Source organism: Siphateles boraxobius, unplaced genomic scaffold, assembly GCF_051911475.1.
Source record: "Siphateles boraxobius isolate OS27281-9 unplaced genomic scaffold, OSU_SipBor_1 31, whole genome shotgun sequence".
NCBI classification, from domain to species: Eukaryota; Metazoa; Chordata; class Actinopteri; order Cypriniformes; family Leuciscidae; genus Siphateles; species Siphateles boraxobius.
The window spans coordinates 9,835,597-9,858,093 of NW_027508931.1; the positions used below are offsets into that span (position 1 = coordinate 9,835,597).

Genomic DNA, 22,497 nt, shown 5'->3' on the forward strand with positions numbered 1-22,497 from the left:
CAGCGAAGAAGGTGTTCGCTGAAGGAGATTAAATCTAAAGAACTCTCATGACGGGGCGCCCAATATATAGCTCTTGGCCACGCCCATCTTGGCGGGCTCTGACGCGCGCGGGCGCGAAGCGCGCTCATTGGTCGCGCATTCAGAGTCGCCCCGTCATTGGTTCGAGCAAGTTGCCGCAGCACAGCCAATGACCGAGCTGCCTTCGTTCATTGCTGTCAGCTGTGCAGCTGCAATGCGTTTTACATAAAGACTTCAATATTCTCGAGAAAAGGAGTTTTCCCATAGCGTAAGCTACTTACGCAATAGGAGAGACCTCTCGAAAGGGAACTCGCATTTTTCAAGCAGAAATATGTGGAGACCAGACATACTGTACAATACATGCACGTGAATTGATGGCACTCCCAATCAAAGTCACATTTATAAAACAAGAAACTGATTATCTAGTCTCAGTGTAGTTAAAAACTCTAAACAACTGCACTAATTATGCAAGATAGAAAGCAATGTATTGACAATTTGACATTGATTGACTATTGATTTATAGGCTATATTGAATTTAAAATGTTGATTAGCTGGACATACTGGTCAATATGGATGCACATCCCTCGGTAAATAATAACCATAAATCAAGAATTGCTTCAACATGCATAATAATAAATAAAAAAAATCATACTGATGGCGAAAATACCCAGGCTGTAGAGAGAACCAAAGTTAATCCCAAAAGCCAAAGCTCAGGGTTATAATTTATTATTTTCTTCTTATTTATGTTTACGTTAATATTCACTTGTTATGTTAACATTCTATAGAAAATACTCTATTCAATAAATATTGTTTGTTTGAACCTCATTCTGTTCTATATTGTTGTACTTATTCTTTGACTGTTTTGTTTAAAGGAGGGAGGATTGTATTGGGAGCACTGAAGTGTCAGGTGTGATTGTGTGGCAATGGCAAATGGTTTACATAGCTCACGGCCTCACAGGTCAGGTAGAGGGCCCCTTTTGCTTAGGGCCCCAGGGGGAGTTCAGGATCGGCCCTGGGTTTAGCAGTCGATTCTGTTGCCTACCGGAATTCCTGTTCCCTTTACGCAATCATACCTCAAATCATGCGTAGTTGCCCGTAGCCTACCATCAGAACTGAATACGAGCAAGAAGCACAACTGAATGTAGGGGAAGCCCTTTTTTCAGGTCAGAGCAACTGCCCCTCATAATTCCTGTGCACGTCCCTGGACCAGTGTAAGGCGAGTAACAGTAGACAATCCCTGATTTTGAGGCTGATACTAATAATCTGATCCATAAAATATATATTTCTAGTGCCATGTGACTAACTGGATAGTCTGAAAAGCGTTGTGACACAAACAGTCTGCAAACTTGCCCTTCTGGAAAAAAAGAGAAAACAAATACATTTAAAGGCCTATTCACACGGGACGAATTTCTCGCGCGATATTCGCCGACGTTTAACGCCTCGTGATTAAACAAAGGGCGCCAATGTGAGTGTGCACACCGACGCGAAAAACGCCACGCGTAAAAGCGTCATTTTTAAAAAACGCCTCGGGTTCGTTTTTTGGTCTTACGCGCCGCGTCAAAAACTATCCGACCAATGAGATTGGCGCTTTTGCTCCACGTGTCTGGAGCTTCTGAAGTTACAGTAAACACAACTTTTGGGCGCTCAAACACAAAACGGTCTTGCCGAGCACACATACATAACGGCGAAGAAGATATACGCCAAGTAGCGTCAACCATAGTGGCGTCTACACACTGCCTGTCAGAAGACGAGGATGATGCAAGCCAAGATAAATGTAGAGCTACTGGTCTCGTTGGTGTCGGAACATAAGGAACTGTATGACAAACGCGTCAGCGACTACAAAAATATTGATAAAAGAGAACTGATATGGAGTGGTATTACAGAGCAAATGGGCCTTGATGGTGAGTTTAATTGTCTTTCATGTACATAGGCTTGTAACTTTTTCCAACATTTTCTGTTATTTCTGGGGTATTTCTGTTTTACATTAAGCGCCATCTAATGTCAGGGAATGAATATGCATGTTCACTCGGCTCATCGTCAGCGAAAATCGCTTGGGTGTGAAACCAAAAAACGCGTTGAAAACCGCGTGCGAATAACGCGCGCCGATATTCGTCCCGGTGTGTACGGGCCTTAACTCATAACACTCTAATGGCAATGTGGTATGCACATGATTTTCTCATATACCACGACAAGTATTATTGCTAAAAACCCAACAGACAATTTTAATTAGAACGTTTTGAACAGGACAGTTTGACAAAAATTACCATCACATAGCCTACTGTATCAGAAACCTTAATAGACACTCTCTCACACATATAAACACATGTACTGTGGCATCCTCATATTTCAGATGGTGTAGTACATTCATAGGATTTTGAAAATAATCTCTCTATTTCTTACAGGGAGAACCAAAAAAAAGTTTTTTAAAGAGAATCAAAACATTCATACATACATTCAGTGCTGTTGCTGGCTTTTATTACAAGCAGACCGTTCTATTCGATTTTTTAATGTTGATCTAGAGGCAAGAGTCATGAGGAAAAAGTACAGGAGTGAGGATAACAGAAATGACGTTTAGCTGCTGTGTTTGGTGACGGCTGGTGACGGGACATTGGGTCCTGCTCTCATGTGCCCCCTGCTGCCCGGCTCAATATAACCGCTTCTCATAACTGCCAGAAACAGAAAATAAACATTAATGTTGTTATATTGTCTAAACATTCAAAGTGATAGTCCAAATTAAGGGTTTTTACTAACATATTAACACAGCCAATTAAAGGAAAGGTTTGCCCAAAAATTTAAATAAAAAGCACCATGAAAGTATCATAAAAGTTCATTTGATCAAGGAACAGACTAAAATTGTAATTATTCAGCCACATATTTAAATTTGCATATCGCAATCGGTTACGAGGCCCATGAGTTCTCATTGGCCTCATTAGACGTCAAATCTTGTGTCATATTTGAATAACGACTTAAATTTCAGTCTGTTCTTCACACAGATGTATCATAAGGCATCAGAATATATTAAATATAGCGCATAAGTCATTTGGATTATTTATTTTTGATACACTGACTAAAATACACTATGAAAATTTGGGGGTCAGTAAGATCAAGTGACAATAAAGACATTTATAAAGTTTTTAAAAATCTATTTCAAATAGAATCAAAGAATCCTGAAAAAATGCATCAATGATTTCCACAAAAATATTAAGCAGCACAACTGTTTTCAGCAGTGATAATAATAAGAAATTATAATTGAAAATGTTACCAAAAATGTTTCCATGGTGCTTTTCTGTCTTTTTTTGGAGCTTGCCAACCCACCATATGCATCCATAGATTGGAAAAGAAAAGTTCTAAAATTCTTGATCTCATGCAGGTGGATAAATGATGACAGAATTGTTATTTTTGGGTAAAATATCCCTTTAAAAGTAGAAGTGGGATTTTTTTCAAGATAACCTCCCTTTCAAAGTCAAGTCTCAGAAGCCCCTTTCACACAGAGATTCCGGAAAATAGACAGATAAAGTGACCCGGGATTTGACCCGGGTTCGTTTGATTTTGGTTCATTCAGACTGCCAATGATTTTCCGGAATCCGAGAGTGCGTTCACACACAACCCGTAAAAATCCCGTAAAGACACGTGACATCGATGTGACATGAAATGTCTCAGCAGTGTCTATATTTGCTTATGAGCTGCGATTTCTCACTGGAGAAACCACACTTGTGCATTTTTTCTCTGATTCGATCATAAACTAGCGCATTACGTACCGTTTCACTAGCCTGCTTTCACTTCACTTCAGCGTCATCATTACGACACGGCATTGATTACGGCTTTTGTTCACACAGTGCGCGTTCCGGGACTGATCCCGGCAATGTTACTAGGTCCCCAACCAGGCATCGATCCCGGGATCAATCCCGGGTCATGTTTGTGTTCACACAGAAGGCGTTCTGGCAATTTCCCGGGATCAACGCGCTGTGTGAAAGGGGCTAGAGAGTGTTACAATTACATAACCACAGAAGGACACTGGGACAGTGGTTTGTCTCTATGATTCAACAGCAAGAAGAAACTTAAATGGTCTCATTTTATGCCCACTAAAGAGTTCAGACCTTACCAGTGTTTACAACACAATCCCCTCCACCAGAACTCAACGTTATTATAAGAGACACGAGGGATGAGTACTTACATGGCACAAAAGAATAGCTATGGTGACAGCAAAAGAGAAAGGAAGAGAAGACATTTTCACATGTAAACTCTACTTTTCCATAACAACTTAAGAAGGGATGGTCTAAGGATGCCTGGGAGGAATTGCTAAACTTTGAGTTTTATGGGAAATGTGTTTACAGCCATTCTTTTAAGGGCATGTGCTGAGAGGAAAGAGACATGAACATGGTATGTCAGGTGGGTAGGGCTAAGTGAGTGGGCAGGGCTAAGTGAGTGGGCGGAGACTTACGAATGCAGTCCATGAACTCCGCCCTCAACCTGAGCAGACATTGTCCTCTTCTCAAACTTCAGCTCTCCGGAGTACATCATCGATCTATATGTAACGAAGGTGAGACTTAAACAGACATACATAAAAACAGAAATTATACTTTTTTCGTGTTGGAATTTGTTTGTGGAATTTGGGGCAAGACATATTAAAGAGCTTGTCTTTTTTTATATAGCTAGTAATCTTTGGTTAACATTCACTGTAAAAAATAAATAAATAAAAAAGTTGCTGCTTTAAATTTTTAAGTACAATCAACTTCAACATTCATTTCAACTTAAATAACATTAAACTGACCTTAAAAAATTAGTTGAATCTTGTATAACTTAACAGTGGAAAAAATATTGTTGGTTTAACTTAAAAAACCAAGTAAAATGGTTGCCTTAACTTTAAGTTAATTGAAATTAGAAAATTGAGTTGGAGATTGGTTTAATTAACAGAAACTCAAAATACCATGTTATCTGAACCACATAAATTTGATTTGATGAAAGAAAAAATGTTGTGATAACAAATATTTACAGTGTGGAAAATTGCTTAACTTATTTTGGTGGGTTAACGCAATGTAAAAACATATGTTGTCATAAATTATTGATCATATAATTTTTTACAGTGTACAGCGTGGCAAAATCAGATACAATGAATGGAAGCAATGAGGACACTTTCAGAATGAAATGTTTGAGACAGAAAATACTGTATAAATATTAGCACGACCGAAGACACAGTAAACCAGTTGATACTAGCTTCTGTTAGTTGGATGTAGGTGATATTTATAATTCAAAAGAAGGGGATGTTCTCATTCCAGAGAAAATTACTGGACAATTTTTTCTAGTGCAGAGTATGAGTATCAATATTTTTAGTTCATTTTTTCGAGAAGAAAAAAATACTTTTAAATGTATATATCTACTAAAAGTTGTCTATAAGCCAAAGAGCCGCTCTTACCGCAGAATGGACAGACTCTTTGCACCGATATCCTGACAGCCATGTTGAATTCCAGCGATGAGATATGGAACAAACTTGTGTATCGAGCCTTTATCCTGAACTGAGCCAGAGACTCCCTGAGCTACCTTGACTTTATCACCTTCACTGGAAAACACACACACACACACACACACAAACAATTATATATAGCATACAATATAAACATTTTAAATATAACAGATGATATGTATATTATTGAGGTGTTTCTTCAAATATGGGCACTTTTATGATTTTTACTTTACACTTTATTTTTGTTATATGACGGTAACATTAAAATAATGCTTTCATCATTTATTTTTACTTTTTACTATTTATGTATAGTTTCAGACCTAAACTGTAAAAACGTAATAATTACTATTACTATAAATTACTACAAGACATTCTAAACAAAAAGTGAAATAAAAATAAACCATTTCAATATTTTATTGCATAAAAAACAAGTATAATAATCTTTCAAAAATCAGCACTGTCCATTTATTTTGGTATCATTTCCTCCACAACAAATATTTTGCCCCTAATAAAATGAAATTTAATGCATGTGATATATGAAGACAAAAAAGATAAATTAAGGTAAATATAATTTAGATTTATTTATAATTTAAAATATGAATTGTTACTATAAAATATTACAAATAAAGTCCAAAACAAGGAACGATTTCAATATTTATTAATATAAAAAATATGATATTAATTATTTTAAGTTTTTATTTGATTTAATTGTTTATATTTAGGATAATTAAAATGCTAGCGATAAAATTTGTCTTAGCAAGACAAAGGAGTTAATACTCTCATTTCCACCAGAGGATGCTGTTGAACACATTTGAGATTGCAATTGACACTGGTGAAAATGTTCATGACTTTAGGAGAAAAAAATGACATGTAAAAAAACAAACAATTCCAGTGCACAGAGGAGCCAAAATGTAATGTTTTTATAATTGAAGAGACACTTTATTATTGTACACATGCAGATATCTTAGCATAATACTGGTTTACCTGAAGTAACGTTTCTGACTGCTGTTGTTTTTCTCCATAGCATCCAAAGAGCCCATACCACGGTACTTCTTCAGTCTTACACCATCTGAGAAAAAATACTCCCCGGGTGCTTCTGTGGTTGCCGCTAACAATGAACCCATCATAACTAAACCAAACCAGGCCGAAGGGAAGGGCATGGTCATAGACATTAAAATTTAGGCAAACAAATCCCCAGCCATTGATAACAATGATCGTTCAGGCAAATCACTCAGATAAACACACACCTGTGGATGCTCCCAGTGCCAGGGCTTTGACAACGTGCCCAACCGTCTGAATGCCACCATCTGCAACGACTGGAACCCCGAAGCGCCGGGCGTACTCAGCCACCTTATACACAGACGTGCCCTGCGGTCTCCCACACGCCATCACTAATGATACACACACATATATATATATATTGCTAAGTAACTTCTAATTAATTTCTCTTGTTCTTAACAAAAAAAATTAAAAAATTAAATAAAATAGATAATTGCTATCCCAAAAATCCTAACCCTAAAACAATTTTTAGAAGTGAATAAAGACACCATTTGTATGACCGCATATACACATTTGCATTGCTATATAAATAATGTCAGTCTTATTATTTTTTTTCTAGAATAATTCAAATAAAATTATGGAAGCTTGTTTCCGCCACAAAATAAAAAAATAAATAAGGTAATTGTGACTTTTTCTCACAATTCTGACTTTTTACTTTTAATCTCACAATTCTGACTTTTTTATCCTCGCAATTACGAGGATCACTTCTGACTTAATAACACTCAATTGCAAGTTATAGAGTCAGAATTATGAGATATAAACTCACAATTCAGACTCAAACTCACAAAAAACTTTTTTCCTTAAGAATCGGACTTTATAACTCGCAATTGTGAGATAAAAAGTCGCAATTATCTTTTAAAATGTTTTTTCTGTGGCGGAAACAAGCTTATATATAAAATAGATGACAATTGTAATCCAAAAAACCCAAACCCATGAATTTAGACATGAATAAAGGCACTATTTTTACAAGTATGTCCACAAATACACATTTGCATTGCTATATAAATATTTAATTCTTATTCATTTTTAAATAAAAAAAATAATAATAAAATAAAACTTTGTTCCATTTTTCAAAATGAATAAAGGCACCATTTTTCCATTAAAGTATGTCCTCATAAAGTTCTTCCATATTTAACCAACTTCTGGCCACTTTCCACGGCAGTTTTGTCCTCCTAAGTCAGTAAGAAGGGCACACACACACACCTTCCTGTGTGATGCAGATGGATCCACAGCCCATGCCCACTCGTAAAGCATCAACACCAGCATCTATAAGATTCTTTGCTTGAGCAGCAGTCACCACTGCAGACAAGAGAATAAGAAACTGAAAAGAAACTTCATTAAGGAAAATCAAGTCCATGCACAATCTTCAAAATGTCTAATATCACTCTACTCAAGCTACCCTCAGTTTATAGAAAACGAAGCACCACAAAGGGCAGAAAAGCCTCACCGTTTCCTCCCACCACTTGTAGTTCTGGGTATTTCTGTTTGATGTAGTTGATCATACTGATTTGAAACACAGAGTTCCCCTGAGAAGAGTCCTGGGACAGAACAACAGAAAAACCATTATATATCATGTAGGGTTAAGAGCTAAGAGGTCAAACACTGTGTGTATTTATGTAAGATTTTTGACCCTTGATTCGATACAAAGTATGCAAACTTAAAATAAGCGATGTAAATGGTTACACTACCATTCAAATGTTTAGGGTCGGTAATTTTGCCTATTCAGCATATGCAATGCATTTAATTGATCAAAAGTGACGGTAAAGACATTTATTATGATTATGTCACACTGAAGACTGGAGTAATGGCTGCTGAAAATCCAGCTTTGGCCTCACAGGAATAAATTACATTTTAAATCAGTTTAAAAAAAAATCACAATTTTTTGATTGAAACCAATGCAGCCTTGTGAGAATATCTGGATTAGCAAAGCAGCTCAGGTTCACTTTAATTCAATTTATTTCTAATTCTAAATACTTTTGGCCCTACACACACTAATGCGGTGTTCCCCTACCTGACACAAGGGACAAAGAAACTGCAACCAGTCTCCACTGCAAGCAGTCTCCACTGCATGAGCTCTGTGTGTGTTTGATTATCATTTACCATGTTCGACACATCTGTCTGCAAACATGAGCTAAACAGGTTTTTTGCCATCTATAATGTTTGAAATTTGACACGCTACTTGGTTGTTGCCAAGTTTGCATCTCGGCAGAACAAATAATGGATTTCTGCATGAGAAATTTAAATTCTGATTTCAAGTTCTGTTGCAGTTTCCCAAATTACAAGTTGAATGGAATGCAGCAAATGTGCCGCAGGAAGCTAAATCTCCAGAGATAGGACTGAGTACTGCTAAAGTTTAAGGTCACCCCATTCCCCTTTGTACCCACCAGAACTATCACATCCACTCCAGCCTGCATGAGCAGGTCAAGCCGGTACTTGTCGTCCTCTCGGGTGCCGATGGCAGCGCCACACAGGAGCTGTTTGCGAGAGTCTTTGGAGGCTAGAGGATAGTCTCTGTTCTTCTTTAAATCGGTACGAGCTATTATAGCTACGAGCTCATCGCTGTCATTCACTATAGGTAGTTTACCTGAAAGAGAAAACAGCAACCTGATCAGCAAGCTTCTGTAAACATCACATCACAAACAGGACAGAAGTTCACGCTCATACCTTTTTTACTGCGCTGTAAGATGTCATTTGCCTCTTTAAGCGTTACACCCGCTGGAGCAACCACTAAATCTTCTCGTTTTGTCATTGCCTGAAGGATTGAAGATGAATCATTCAGAAACTATTATCATTCCCTGATATTAGTAGCATTTAGGACTATTATGAGTGTTTAAGGTCAACATGTACTCAAAATTGAACTCAATTTTGGGATAATGTAAGTGCACAACTGAAATATCACACTGTGGAAGTGTTTTTTTGATATTTTATTACAAAAATCTTACATAAGTTATCTTTAATATATGTACCTCTTTTATAGTTATTCGATTCAACATTGATCAATGATATTTGACTAGTGTATATATTATAGTGGTGTATATTTTACATTGTAATCTTTCATTTACACTACCATTCAAATGTTTGGGGTCAAGATGTTTTTAAAATATTGCAAATAAAAATAAAAACTGTTTATTTGAAATATACAATTTTGGTAACAAGTCTTTACTGACACTTTTAAACAATTTAATGCATCATTGCTGAATAAAATTAGTTAAAATCTCAAAATTTTAATAATTTCTTTTAAAAAATGTAGTCATTCAGTTTCACTCAAAAGTGCCTGTTAAATTAATGCTTAGATTATGAAACATCACTTAAATTGGAATTAAAATTTAAATTATTAAAGCTAAATTAGACAATTTTAAACACAAACCTCCTCCAGTGGCCTGTCGTAATCTTTCTCTGACAGGAAGTCGATGTCTCGTGATGTAACGATGCCCACCAGCTTGCTGCCCATCTTGCCGGTTTCAGTAACCGGGATGCCGGAGAAACCGTGCCGTACCTTTGCTTCAAACACATCACCGACAGTGTGCCGTGGACTCATCACTACAGGGTCCGTAATGAAGCCCTGCTCAAATTTCTGCCAGTATGACAGATACAACACATTACAGTTATTGCTTTATATTATATTAAGTATATACTGAACCAAAAAATCAAATAAGCCTGTGAATTTTACATCAACAGTTGAGCAGATTTACAAAATACAACTTTTACATTTGTATTGAATTCCGCCAAAAGTGCGTCTCTCAACAATCACATGACTGACCTTGACTTTCCGGACCTCGTTGGCCTGGAACTCAGGTGTGCAGTTGTGATGAATGATTCCAATTCCACCCATGAGCTACAGGACAAAGCAGTGAATTAAATAGAAAAGCAATCGCAACTTTACCAGATTAAATATATCGTTTCTGTGAGTGTTACTTACAGCCATAGCGATGGCCATGGAGGACTCTGTGACTGTGTCCATGGGAGAGGAAATGAGTGGCGTCTTCAGGGTTATCTTCCGGGTCAGAGCAGAGGTCAAATCCTGACATCATAACACATTGACCGTTACGAAAAATCTAAGGGGGCAAAGTGTCTATGTAAACCGACATGAGAGTAATTCAACTAATTTATGATGGTTTTGGACCTTGACATAAGAACTGACACAAGGACTGGCCCCCTGACAGTGCCTGCTTTTTTCTCCACCATTTCCGTCACCGATGGGATTTTGGGTTCCTCACTTGATATTCGGCAATATTGACTTCTGCACTGACACTATTGGGTGAGAACTGAACTGAGCTGGATGATGACATCAGTGTTTTCCCCCAGAACTGTTTTATTTATTGATGAAATGAAATCTTAAATTTCAATAAACAATTAACTTTACACAGTTCGTGAACTGAATCAACACTGAACTAAATTCAGCTGAATAATCACTGTTTGCTATTGTCTTTTTAGAACTGCTTTACAGCAGAATTGAATTCTGTTTGCATCATTGGTTTCCTGTTTATCACTGCAGAGCTGCTTTGAAACAATCTGTATTGCATAAACTTACAGTATATATTAATAAAGGTGACTTGAAGTCTGATACTTTGGTGTATTTAAAAATTACCAATTGTGTCTCATGAGAGAAATAAAATTATATAGGGTTGGACCGGCATAAGGGTGAGCCAATAAGGACAAAATGCCATTTTTGGTTGAACAATTTCTTTAAATTAAAAATTTACAGTACAGGGGACTGGGAACTGAGAAGTGTTGTTACTGTTAACTAAAACTGAAAATATTAAACATATTTCTTTAATTGAAATAAAGTAAAATTTGAAATGTTGCCTTGGCAACTAAATGAGTTGACGTTGAAGTACTAAGAAAGATTACAAAATTGTAAACTGAAATAAAAAATAAAATAAAGCTAAATAGAAATATAAAAATGCACGACTAAAACCACTATTTAAAAAATAAAAGCTAATTCAAAATATTAATTTACACTATAATATTTAAATAACACTAAAATAACACTGACTCAGAGAGCCCCACCAATTGATTTCTTTGAATTGTAGACACTGCCATGTCTTATTTTTCTTTCTCTGCAACACCTGCGTCCCATCATTAGCCGTAGCACAGCATAATTCTCAGAAGTGCTTAAAGAAATCACAAACAGCGTTGTGTATCTGCGTTTACATCAGCAGGAAGCGAATCCACCTAGTCTACAGGGAAAAATCCAAACACTTTAACTAGACTCCTAAATTCCCAATTCCAAAATCACAAAAATGTAAAATAACACCACGCACATGCCATAAGCAAACACAAAAATACGTTATAGTCCTGCAAATATCCCTAAAAACCCTAAACCGATCTTATAAGAAATTAGCATAATTTTCAACAAACAAAAATATTCCCGATTAAATTGATGTGATTTCCAGTTTAACTAAGTTATTTGCTAATAATCTATCGCTGGAAAGTGAATTTGCTGCTTCTTTAATTAAAAATGTGTTTAAAGTTGTGGCTCCAAGGGAAATTATTGATATTTGTGTCGTCCTTGTCTCACACACACACACATGAGCTTCACTGCCTGTGACAACATGCCCAGCACACCAGGGACTATATGGATGCTAACACAGCAATGTTAACACATACTGTCCTCTGCAGATTTTCCCCCTCGTTGATAGTTGAAGAGCTCTTTTTCCATCGACAGAGTGAGCAAAACTGATCCTTTACACTAAATTGTCTACTAATACAAGTGCAATTTGTCATTAACCTCTGCTAAGCATTGGTACTCACCACTTCATCAGATGTGAAGTCAATGAAGCCAGGCAGTATCAGGAAATCACTGAATGAGGAAGGGCAGATGGCAGAGTTAGGCAACAATGACCTTTAGATCAGCAATTTATGAATCAGAACATTATCAAAATTACAGAACGCTTATACAAAGACTCAAATCTGTGTCAAAAAAGGGAAATCACAGAGCTGGTTTCAAAGACAGGACTTAGATTAAGCCAAGAGTAGGACTTAGTTAAATTAGGATATTGAAGTCCTTTTCTAAAAGAGCCTTAGAAAAAAACATTACCGGTGTGCATCTTGAGACAAATTTGCATGCATTTTAGTCTGGGACTAGGCTTAAAGGGATAGTTCACCCAAAATGAATATTTTGTCATCATTTACTCACGCTCAGGTGGTTCCAAACCTGTATGAGTTTCTTTCTTCTGTTGAACACAAAATAATATATTTTAGAGAATGTTGGTAACCAGACAGCTGACGGCAGCCATTGACTTCCTTTGATCAACTCTTTGATTATCAACATTCTTCAAAAGATATTATTTTGTGTTCAACAGAAGAAAGAAACTCATACAGGTTGAAACAAACTGAGGGTATGTAAATGATGACAAAATATAAATATTTGGGTCAATTATCCCTTAAGTCTTGTCTGTGAAACCAGGCATTAAACAAGCATAAAACAAACCAAGGTTGATTCAGAATTATTGATAGTTTGTGCAAACATGACAGCAATGTGTGTGACTGCTGTGCGCTACCTTTTGAAAATATAGTGTCAGTAAGATTTGTTTTTTCTTTTTTTAAAGAAATTAACTTTTATTCAGCAAGGATGCATTAAATTGATCAAAGTTGAGAGTAAAGACATTTATAATGTATAATAGATTTCTATTTCAACTTTTGAACTGTCTATTCATCAAAGAATCATGAAAAACAATTATCATGGTTTCCACAATAATATTAAGCAGCACAACTCTTTTCATCAAGAAGAAATGTTTCTTAAAAAGAGCCAAAAGAGCATTAGAGACTTTTTCAAAAACATTACAAAATCTGACCGAGCCCAAACTTTTGAACAATAGTGCAAGCCGAATTTAAATTAATATATTCGTGTTTGCCTGTAGCATGAATACTTTGAGTAGCCACAAATGATGCACTTGTATGCGTACGTCTCTGATCTTGTCAAGGAGGAATTATATAATCTACTTAAGGTGTGACGTACAGAGACGTCCTGTTAATGTTCTTAACCGTATCACCAATGTCACACGCACACACACGTAGCCTCTTTCTAAAGCAGCAGTAGTTTACTGAAAAAGTGTGGGCAAACTAAAAAGATAAGAGATTTAGGTTAGTTTTACACAGACACTATTCAAAAGTTTAGAGTTGGTAATATTTTTGTTTTGTTTTTGAAAGTCTCTTATGCTCACCAGGCCTTATTTTATCAAAAATACAGTAAAAACAGTAATACTTTAAGTCAATTTAATACATCATCATTGCTAAATAGAAATATTCATTAATGACCCCAAAACTGAAGTGGTACCCAGTGGTACTTGATATACAAAAGCATGTTATTAATGTTGTTAGGATCTAACTTCGGTTAAAAGCACGGTGTATCATGGCTACTATTAGAAAGTGTTAAAACAATATCCCTTAATTTAAAGCACCATAATGTTTTGATAGGGACTGGATTTATCTGTCGCAGCGGGATGTGTGAGAAGAAGGCACAGTTCAGTGTCCCGTCCCATGTGGCCTAACGCTCATAAAACCTCCATTAGACCAGATTAAACACTCAACCCAGCATGATAAAAATAGAAACGGAGACCACTGCTCTGTTAGAAAGGGTTTTAGAAGGCTGGGAAAGCACATGCCTGTATTCACACACAAACAGGCTCATTTAATGCAGTGGTGTACAGCATATAAAAAGGACTAATGTTCATGAAATCCCATGCTGTATTTCTAATTGATATTAAAGCACACGATCAGCATGATATTACATCTGGATCGTGAATAAGAGAGAAAAACAGGGACGAAATGGACCACACATGCACTCTGATTTTGCATCGTCCCATAAACATGGGCTGCATGTGCTGGGACGAGCACTTGAGCTCCCCGTTGCTATGGAGATGCACAGAGGGTTGCCATGGAGCTGAGAGCCATCTCTCTGACAGATGTCCAGAGAGATGCCTACCTAGAGTGCATGTGCCTGCGAAAGTGAAACTACACATGATAGGTCCTGCTTTGATATTACTGTTTGTCGATCTGACTTACTGTATGACAGTACGTGTGTGTACCTATGTGTCTGATTACAAAGCAGGGAATCAGGAAAAAATAAAGTGTTTTGTGCACATGATCCTCATCTTTTAGACTTACTTGTATGTGAGACCATCACCGATGGCAAACAGCTGTTGGGCAGTGAGTCCATCCTCTGGCACGTACCCAGTTCCCCCACTGATAAGATAATCAGCCATGCTACAATCATGCACACACACAAAAGAGAGGTTGTAACACATGCAAATAAAATTTGGTTTCGACTTTGTCATGAGATAGATAGATAGATAGATAGATAGATAGATAGATAGATAGATAGATAGATAGATAGATAGATAGATAGATAGATAGATAGATAGATAGATAGATTCAAAATGAGAAGCACGAATTCAAAATGACTAACTTGCATCAAACTTGGCGTTCATTCACATCGAGAAACATTCGGTAAGCGCGTTAGATAGAAAAGCAAATATAAATCCACTTACAGGTTCGAGAAGCTACTTTCTCTTTCGGACCAATTATGAAAACACTTCCTTTCTTTCTGCTGAATATTCACCCTCGTATACAGAACAGTATCTCACATGGTGACGGCTATATTAAAGTCCATTACATATCAACGCGGGGAACAGTTCTAGTTCCGCAGCGTTCTGAGGAGGGTGAAGCTGCTCTGGATGAGAGTGTCATGAGACAATCAGCCGTGTGTCCAGAGACCTTCAACCGTGTGAACTGAAGTCACATGATAACTGAACACACTCAGGGAAGAGGAAAGGTTGCGTCGTTGAACACTCCCCAAACCTGTTTTTTTGTTTTGTTTGTTTTTTGGTCAGAAATGTATTTTTTACATTTTTGAATAGGCCTACTTGTTGGTGTATTTTAAAGCAACAGCGCATAAAATGTTCTTAGTACCTGACTGACATCACAGGTTTCTTGCTAGACGATTCGTTATTTTGAGTCGAATCTTAAACTTTCGATTAAACCTTATATATATATTAACTCATACAATTGCGTTGTTTTTTTTAATATCAGGAAACTGATATTTATAAAACTTCACATTGTCCAGTTTTTTAACACTTATTTGTGTTTGTAGTTCTGAACCGATTCCTCCGATTAACCCCAGGGCAGTGCCATAGAGAGAAAGAGTTGCGACACGCTTTGATGTCGCCGCTATGGCTGTCACGTGGTTCATGTAAACCCCAACAGTTCCAAAACATACGCTGGCTGTCATGTTCTTCTATGGGACAGACAGCAGCGATTACATTATTGAACGGTAAATATAAAATAAAACACACGCCCAAGTACTTTTTCAGCTGTTACTGCATTATTGCATTTAGTTAATGTCAGTTTTGCATTTGGAGAGGCAGGGTGACAACGAACTGTATATTAGGCTACTTAGGTTTTTAGGGTTTTTTTGGAGGGAAAAAGCTTCATGTTCGCATGGGTAGTAGCACTGGCTTTAGCGGCTCATCTGATGATGGACGTCTCATGATATTTATTTTAGCACAACTGGGCTGTATTAGGCTATTGATCCGTGATCTTGCTAATAAATTCCGATTCAGCCATAACTTCGTGATCACGCTAAGACGTCTGCAGTGGCGGTCCGTTGGAGAATTCCAACCAAAATAAATAATTACGCTGTGAATGTACAAATGAATGATTTAGGAGGGAAATGCACTGCTCCCATAACGTAGAAAGCAACTATGTTCCTAAATACGTTGCTAAATAACTGTTAACGGGATTCATTTCAGTATGGCTAATGTACCCCTTCATCCTACCCTAACCCTAATCAAACACACACAAATACATGTATATGATGTAGGCTACTGTGTAGGCCTATAGCCTACACATGTATATATATTTCAATCACACTACTAACCCTAACCCATACACATAATATATTAATTGTGTATATATATATATATATATATATATATATATATATATATATATATAAATGCATGTGTATTTATGTAGGCCTATATGTATTACACAAACACACATTTTGACAAATATGCATAATATATACACATAACCCTAACCCATTTAAATAAATGAATTGTGTGTGTGTATAATATTATATATATATATATATATATATATATAAATATATAATATTATTATTAATAATATTATATATTATATACATCAGGTTACCGTAAGTTAGCTAACGTTAGTGTCACGTAAGCTATAGCTGCAATTAACCTATTATCTTCCAATAAACATTAACTAAAACTGGCTACATAAAATATAACTACTGACTAGATTCACGAGAGGTCGGCTAATGTGTGTAAAAGTAAAAAAAATACAGTAATTTCATTCATTTACCAGCGAGCGTACTTCGGAAACACTGAAAATGAATGGGGTTCAATGCTGGAACCATAGACATCATATAGAGACCTGATGCCCTATTGGCCGCTGTGGCGCAAGAAATGCGGCCGCCATCTTAAACCGGTCATACTCCTATTTGCGTTACATAGCAGCAGTAGATGCCAGAGCACTGTGCAGCATATTCCTGCTCAAATCGGCGGACCATCACTCGGGGATTACTTTTCACAAGTAAGATTTAACATTTAACATTATCGTACTATTGTTTGTATTTTGTGAGGAAAATATTCAATGTGTCCTGTATCGTGTGAAAATCAGTTCGGTATTCAGTGAGATATGATTAATTAAATGTGCTGGCAGCTCATTGCACCTGCCAAACAGATTACACTGAGCGGAGCGGGTGACCGGTTTAAGATGGCGCCCCCACCGCTCGTCCGCGCCAATAGGCAGTAGCGGTCGATAGGGCGTCTATCTATATGATGGCTGGAACTATCAGTGTTTGGAACTATTGGCTGCTCCACGACACGCGTTACTTCCGCATTCCAAAGTCCCTATGGCGGTCTATGGGAGTGTCGCAACTCTTTCTCTCTATGGCACTGCCCCAGGGTACAGTCTGGACGATTGGGGCGGGGAGATTTTATTGGTGTATAATAGCCTACAGCAATCTTATATGGCGTAGACTTGAGGCATTAGCATGCACATTCCTTTATGAAGCCTATGAGTTTATGAATTATCTACTACGCTGTTTGGCCGTAGCTAGGCTACTACAGAAATATTAAGTGATAACCATGGTGATTTTAACCATGGCGATTTGTGCGTACAATGGGAATAACCATTATTTTTAAATAAAAATCCTATGGGAAAGAACGATCATTTATGAACTTTACTAGTACAACAAAGTTCCTTTTAAGTCAGTAAAAGTGTTAATGCCAAATTCAAATTGGAAAAACTATATATTTGTCCTGCCTAAGGGGGGCCTACAAGACATTGTGCACAGGGGCCTCTGATTTCTTAATCCGGCCCTGTAACAGCAGTGTTATCACTCATATTTTATTATGGTAAAAAACAAGGAAACATGAGTTTGCCATTTAACATTTTATTTGCACTTTGTACCAAATAATGCAAGCATTGGGCAACAAATCTCGTAAAAAAAAATCTTTAGAATTTAAAATCAGCTGCTTGTGTTCAGGTTCGTCCGATGTCTTACACAGCTTATACAGCGAATTGTCATCATTTGCGTAAAATCCCGTGTTTGTTCTGATCTAGAGATCTTGATGGAAATTTGAAGAAGCCAAGTGAATGACAGCTATATTAGCCTGAAGTACGCTGAGGTGCAGTCACCAAGCATTCGTTTTTAAACAATAACTTAAGTACAATAAAACATACTTACAGAAAAAGTAAACCATCCAGGGACTTTTGGACTAGGCTACTCTTTTAAACATACTTCTGGACAAAGTTATTCTAATCTCACATATGCTTACTATTTAGGATATATAGTATGCACATAAGGACCCAGGGCTGGAACCACAAATTTCTGAACATGTCTGATTTGTAGTTTAATGAATATGCGGATTATAATTATATTACATTTAAATGACCTTTTTTTTGTAGAGTCATGCCTGCAAAAACTGAATTGGGGCACATGCAATGACCGTATTTATAAAACTAAATCGGAAACCCGTAATGAACAGCGTTATGCACGTTTGCCTGGAACTATACGGCAGAATGTCAGCAAACAGTCTAGCCTTAAACATCATGCAATAAGCCTACGTATTACGTCATTACATCACTGAATCTTTTTTTAATCAGTTCTTTGAAGTGATATGCTATTTCATCTTCAAAGTAATTCAAAGCTTATTTTTATCGAGATGTAATATTTTATTTTATTAATATTTTTTTATATTATAATTTTCAATCCTAATTATAGCCTATGTACTTTAATAAGTATGTACATTTGCATTTGTTTTTTCATTCATGTAATTTTTTGTGATACCTTGGCAGTTAAAAAAATCTTTAAAGCAAATATATATTAGAAAATATCAGGATATAAAAATATAAATAATATTTTATCCAAACACCTTTTTTAGGCAATTTTGCAAAGCTTCCGGCGGGGTTATGTTTTCTGCACATAAAAATGAATAATCTTTCAATGTGCTTGCCATTAAAAAAAGCATTTTATTCCCTGAGAGTGTTGTATTTTTTTGTATTTAACAACTCAGTGGACTTTAGTGGTTTGTATTAATTGTTGCAAATTAAGCTTTAATGATTAATGAAGTCTTGATTGTAACACAGGGTTTGTAATGCATTTTTCACTATAGTTACACTGCATTTAGAGCCCATGAACCATTAAAGACCATTAAAGGCTCTTTGAACATAGGCAGCGTCTAACACCCAAATGACTTTTAGTGGTTATGCCGACAGTTGAATTTATTCCTGATGGACATTTAATCTTGCCCTCTCAACATACACAGGCATGCTGTTCTTTCCTAATGGGATTTATACTGTAGATTAAACGTAAAGAGTGGTCTATCAATGTAATCCAAAGTAGTTCTCTTCTCATCTGTCAAAAGAGCCGACTCTAATGGGAAAGAGAAAAGATGTGTGTGTGTGTGTGTGTGTGTGTGTGTGTGTGTGTTTGGGGGAGTCCATAGATTTCATTTGATGTACAGCAACGTTTCACTTCTGAGCCTCATGACACAGTTAGTAGACAATATTTCAGATGATGGACAACTTAGAAGATGTGAAAGGTGCTTTGAATATCTTATACAGACACACTGTAGATTGTAGGCCATTTCTTAAAAGTCACATTTTCCCTGTTGTGGCCAAGCTAAGCTAAAGATCTGCAGTTCTGAGGCAGATAAATACTAGTAAACCTCTGAGGGCAGAGGTGTCAACCGCAGAGGTGACAATGAGGGTAGACGAGACCCTCAGAGAAGCACCCGTCTCGCAGGTGTCAGTGTCAAGGCTGGGATGAGGTAATAAACTGTAATGCCAGATCCAACTGAACGCTCATGGGGTTTTTGAAAAGGTGCCTTGTATCCTGAGTATACTTTTTTTGCGCAACAAAAACAAACAAACCAGAATTACGACTTTATTCAACATTTTCTTCTCTTCCCTGTCAGTCTCTAACGCTGTTCACATTGTAAACACAGTGCAGCACTTCCAGATTCTGTGTCAGAACGCCGGCTCAGCATTGGCCGGCTCCTGCATCAGCATCACACGTATGTGTTGTGTTGCTCAGATGAACATCATCAGAGAATGACATGGAAGAGAAATTGTTGAATTGTTAAAATTGTTATTTTTGTGTGTTTTTGCGCTTCCCATGGACTATTTTAACGATATATTTACTACCTTTCTGGGCCTTGAAAGTGGTAATAACGTTGCAGTCTATCGGGGGTCAGAAAGCTCTCGGATTTCATCAAATTTATCTTCATTTGTGTTCTGAAGATGAACAGAGGTCTTACGAGTTTGGAACGACATGAGAGTGAGGAATTAATGACATATTTTCATTTCCTTTAACATTTAACTTAACTCTCATGTATAGTTATGCAGCAAAAACACTTTATCATAACTAACATCAGCCAGTCAGCTTTTCTTGTCTATTATTTTATTCACAATTTCAGAACCACTGCAATGCAATGCCATTCATTCATGTGATATACACACTATAATAACCATAAACACTGATTCAATAAAATGCTTATTTGTTCACTAATATATCATTATATTGATTTATTCTGTATTTAAAGGTGTAATGAATTATGCACTATTACACTGCGTTAGAACTCATGAACCATTAAAGACCATTAAAGGCTCTTTGAACATATTCAGCGTCTAACACCCAAATGACTCTAAGTTATGCCGACAGTTGAATTTATTCCTTATGCTTATTTAAAATGGTTATTTGTTCACTTATATATTATATTGATTTATTCTATTTATTCTAGTATTTACAGGTGATGATGAATTTTGCACTAGATAAATTACTAGATAAACTACTATAATAAATTACTATCTTCACTTGTTTTGACTGGACAAAATAAAGGTCAAAATAGAAAAAACAGAGCTGCCCCCTCCTTCTTCTCTCCCACTCATGTATAGCTGTTATTTTTCTATTATTCCATCAACATTCTCACCACAACACAAATTTAAAATATAAATAAATAATTCACATACATACACAAAAGAGGACCAAAACCAACATGAGTTATAACCCAAACAGTATTAATTATTAACGGGTCAAAATACATCATTCTAATAATTTATTATACATATGGTCAATATTTTTTTCATTATTGCTGCCTGAAATAAATAAATAAATATATTCATACATACAGTATGTGTCTATATATAATGGGCATAGACATAAAGTATATTTGTGTCTTATACGGTATGTCCATCTCTATTGTATTTGATCAAGTAATCTTCAATAATCTCTTAAAATAGTTAAGCCAGAATTTTAAGAAAAAGATACCAAGACCTGCTCATTCTTTCATTCATTCATAGACCTGTACTATGTTCTCACCTCTCTGGTTCACATATCCTGCCTGTATCCGGGTGGCATTGTAGCGCTGGGCAGCCGTCTCATGCCCATGCCCATGTAGTGTATTATGGGTAAACGGGCCATGAAAGTGATGTTCCGTGTCTCGTAACGACATCCGTGGCCTGGCTGGCTCCATGTCCCCCACAATACGCCTGTAGTCAATCTGGTAGCTGTCCCTGTCCCCATCCACATAACGGTCAAACCCGTCCATTTCAGCGAAATCCAGCGGGTCGTCCTCCACCGTGGCTCTGTTTGAGCACCACCGACCCTTCCAAAAACACCTAATTTTTGTCTCTCACCCCTCACCTGAGACCACCTCTCAGTTTCTGCTGTTTGCTCATACACCAGGTTGTACTTTAGATTTAAACTTTTCCACAAAGTTTAAAAGAATACAAAATAAAATAACAATAAGAGCTAGACATCGGTGTCCTCAGTTAGATTTGTATCCAATTTGCATAAGCTATTAGCATCTTCCAAACCACAGGCAGAAGTTGTCGAATGGTGCGAGCGCAAAGTAGTTTATCTGCAGCAATTCAAAAGAAGTTGGACAGATTCTTATCAATAGCTTTCAATCCCAATATGAAAATGTCCCATATGAGATATGCAGACTTCCCAAAAAGTGGGGTGTGATTTTTGTAGTCCCGATGATCAATCTGCAAGAAAAACCAGATCACAGAAAATCTGACAGGACCAAACAGTAGTTAACCGGATGGCAGGCAAGCAGAAATTGAATGAGCCTGTTTCTCTCTCTCTCCCTGTTTCACTTCAGCTAAGCTCTGTTTCTGACAGAAGCGCGTCACTTTCACAAAGAGGATTGCAGCATTAAGTGTGCATGTGTGTGTTTGTGTGTGTGCTTTTAACAGGGGGAGGAACTTGTAGTGCTTGCATGGTGTTCAACAATGGGGTGAAGGACAAGGGATGGGTTTTACACGCCCCACCTCTTGTTTCTCCAAAGGTAACATTGCAGTGCGCACTTGAAAGTTTGTGTGGCTATAAAAAGCATGCATTTGTGTTAATTAAAATAAGTGTTAATAGTTTATTTGGGTATCATATTCATTCTTCTGTGTGTGTGTGTGTGTGTGTGTGT

The 22,497-nt window shown here is 36.9% G+C and overlaps 1 protein-coding gene across 4 annotated transcripts; it reads right to left on the reverse strand.

Annotated features, from left to right (window-relative positions):
* Positions 1–1,222: 1,222 nt before the first annotated feature.
* Positions 1,223–22,242, reverse strand: impdh1a (IMP (inosine 5'-monophosphate) dehydrogenase 1a). 4 transcript variants are annotated; one of them, XM_077193680.1, is made up of 16 exons: positions 21,393–21,758; positions 14,648–14,746; positions 12,293–12,341; positions 10,458–10,559; positions 10,299–10,373; positions 9,906–10,112; positions 9,203–9,290; positions 8,923–9,122; positions 7,986–8,076; positions 7,742–7,837; positions 6,727–6,870; positions 6,464–6,608; positions 5,432–5,575; positions 4,460–4,543; positions 4,193–4,209; positions 2,472–2,684 (listed from the first exon to the last, which is right to left on the reverse strand). In XM_077193680.1, the coding sequence occupies exons 2-16, from the start codon at positions 14,743–14,745 to the stop codon at positions 2,590–2,592; spliced, it is 1,635 nt and encodes a 544-aa protein (XP_077049795.1). In that variant the 5' UTR covers position 14,746; positions 21,393–21,758; the 3' UTR covers positions 2,472–2,589. The 4 variants fall into 4 exon arrangements, with proteins under 4 accessions (XP_077049798.1, XP_077049797.1, XP_077049795.1 ...); XM_077193681.1 differs by lacking the exon at positions 21,393–21,758 and adding an exon at positions 15,031–15,290; XM_077193683.1 differs by lacking the exon at positions 4,193–4,209 and having other exon boundaries at positions 1,223–2,684; positions 21,393–22,242.
* Positions 22,243–22,497: the final 255 nt, after the last annotated feature.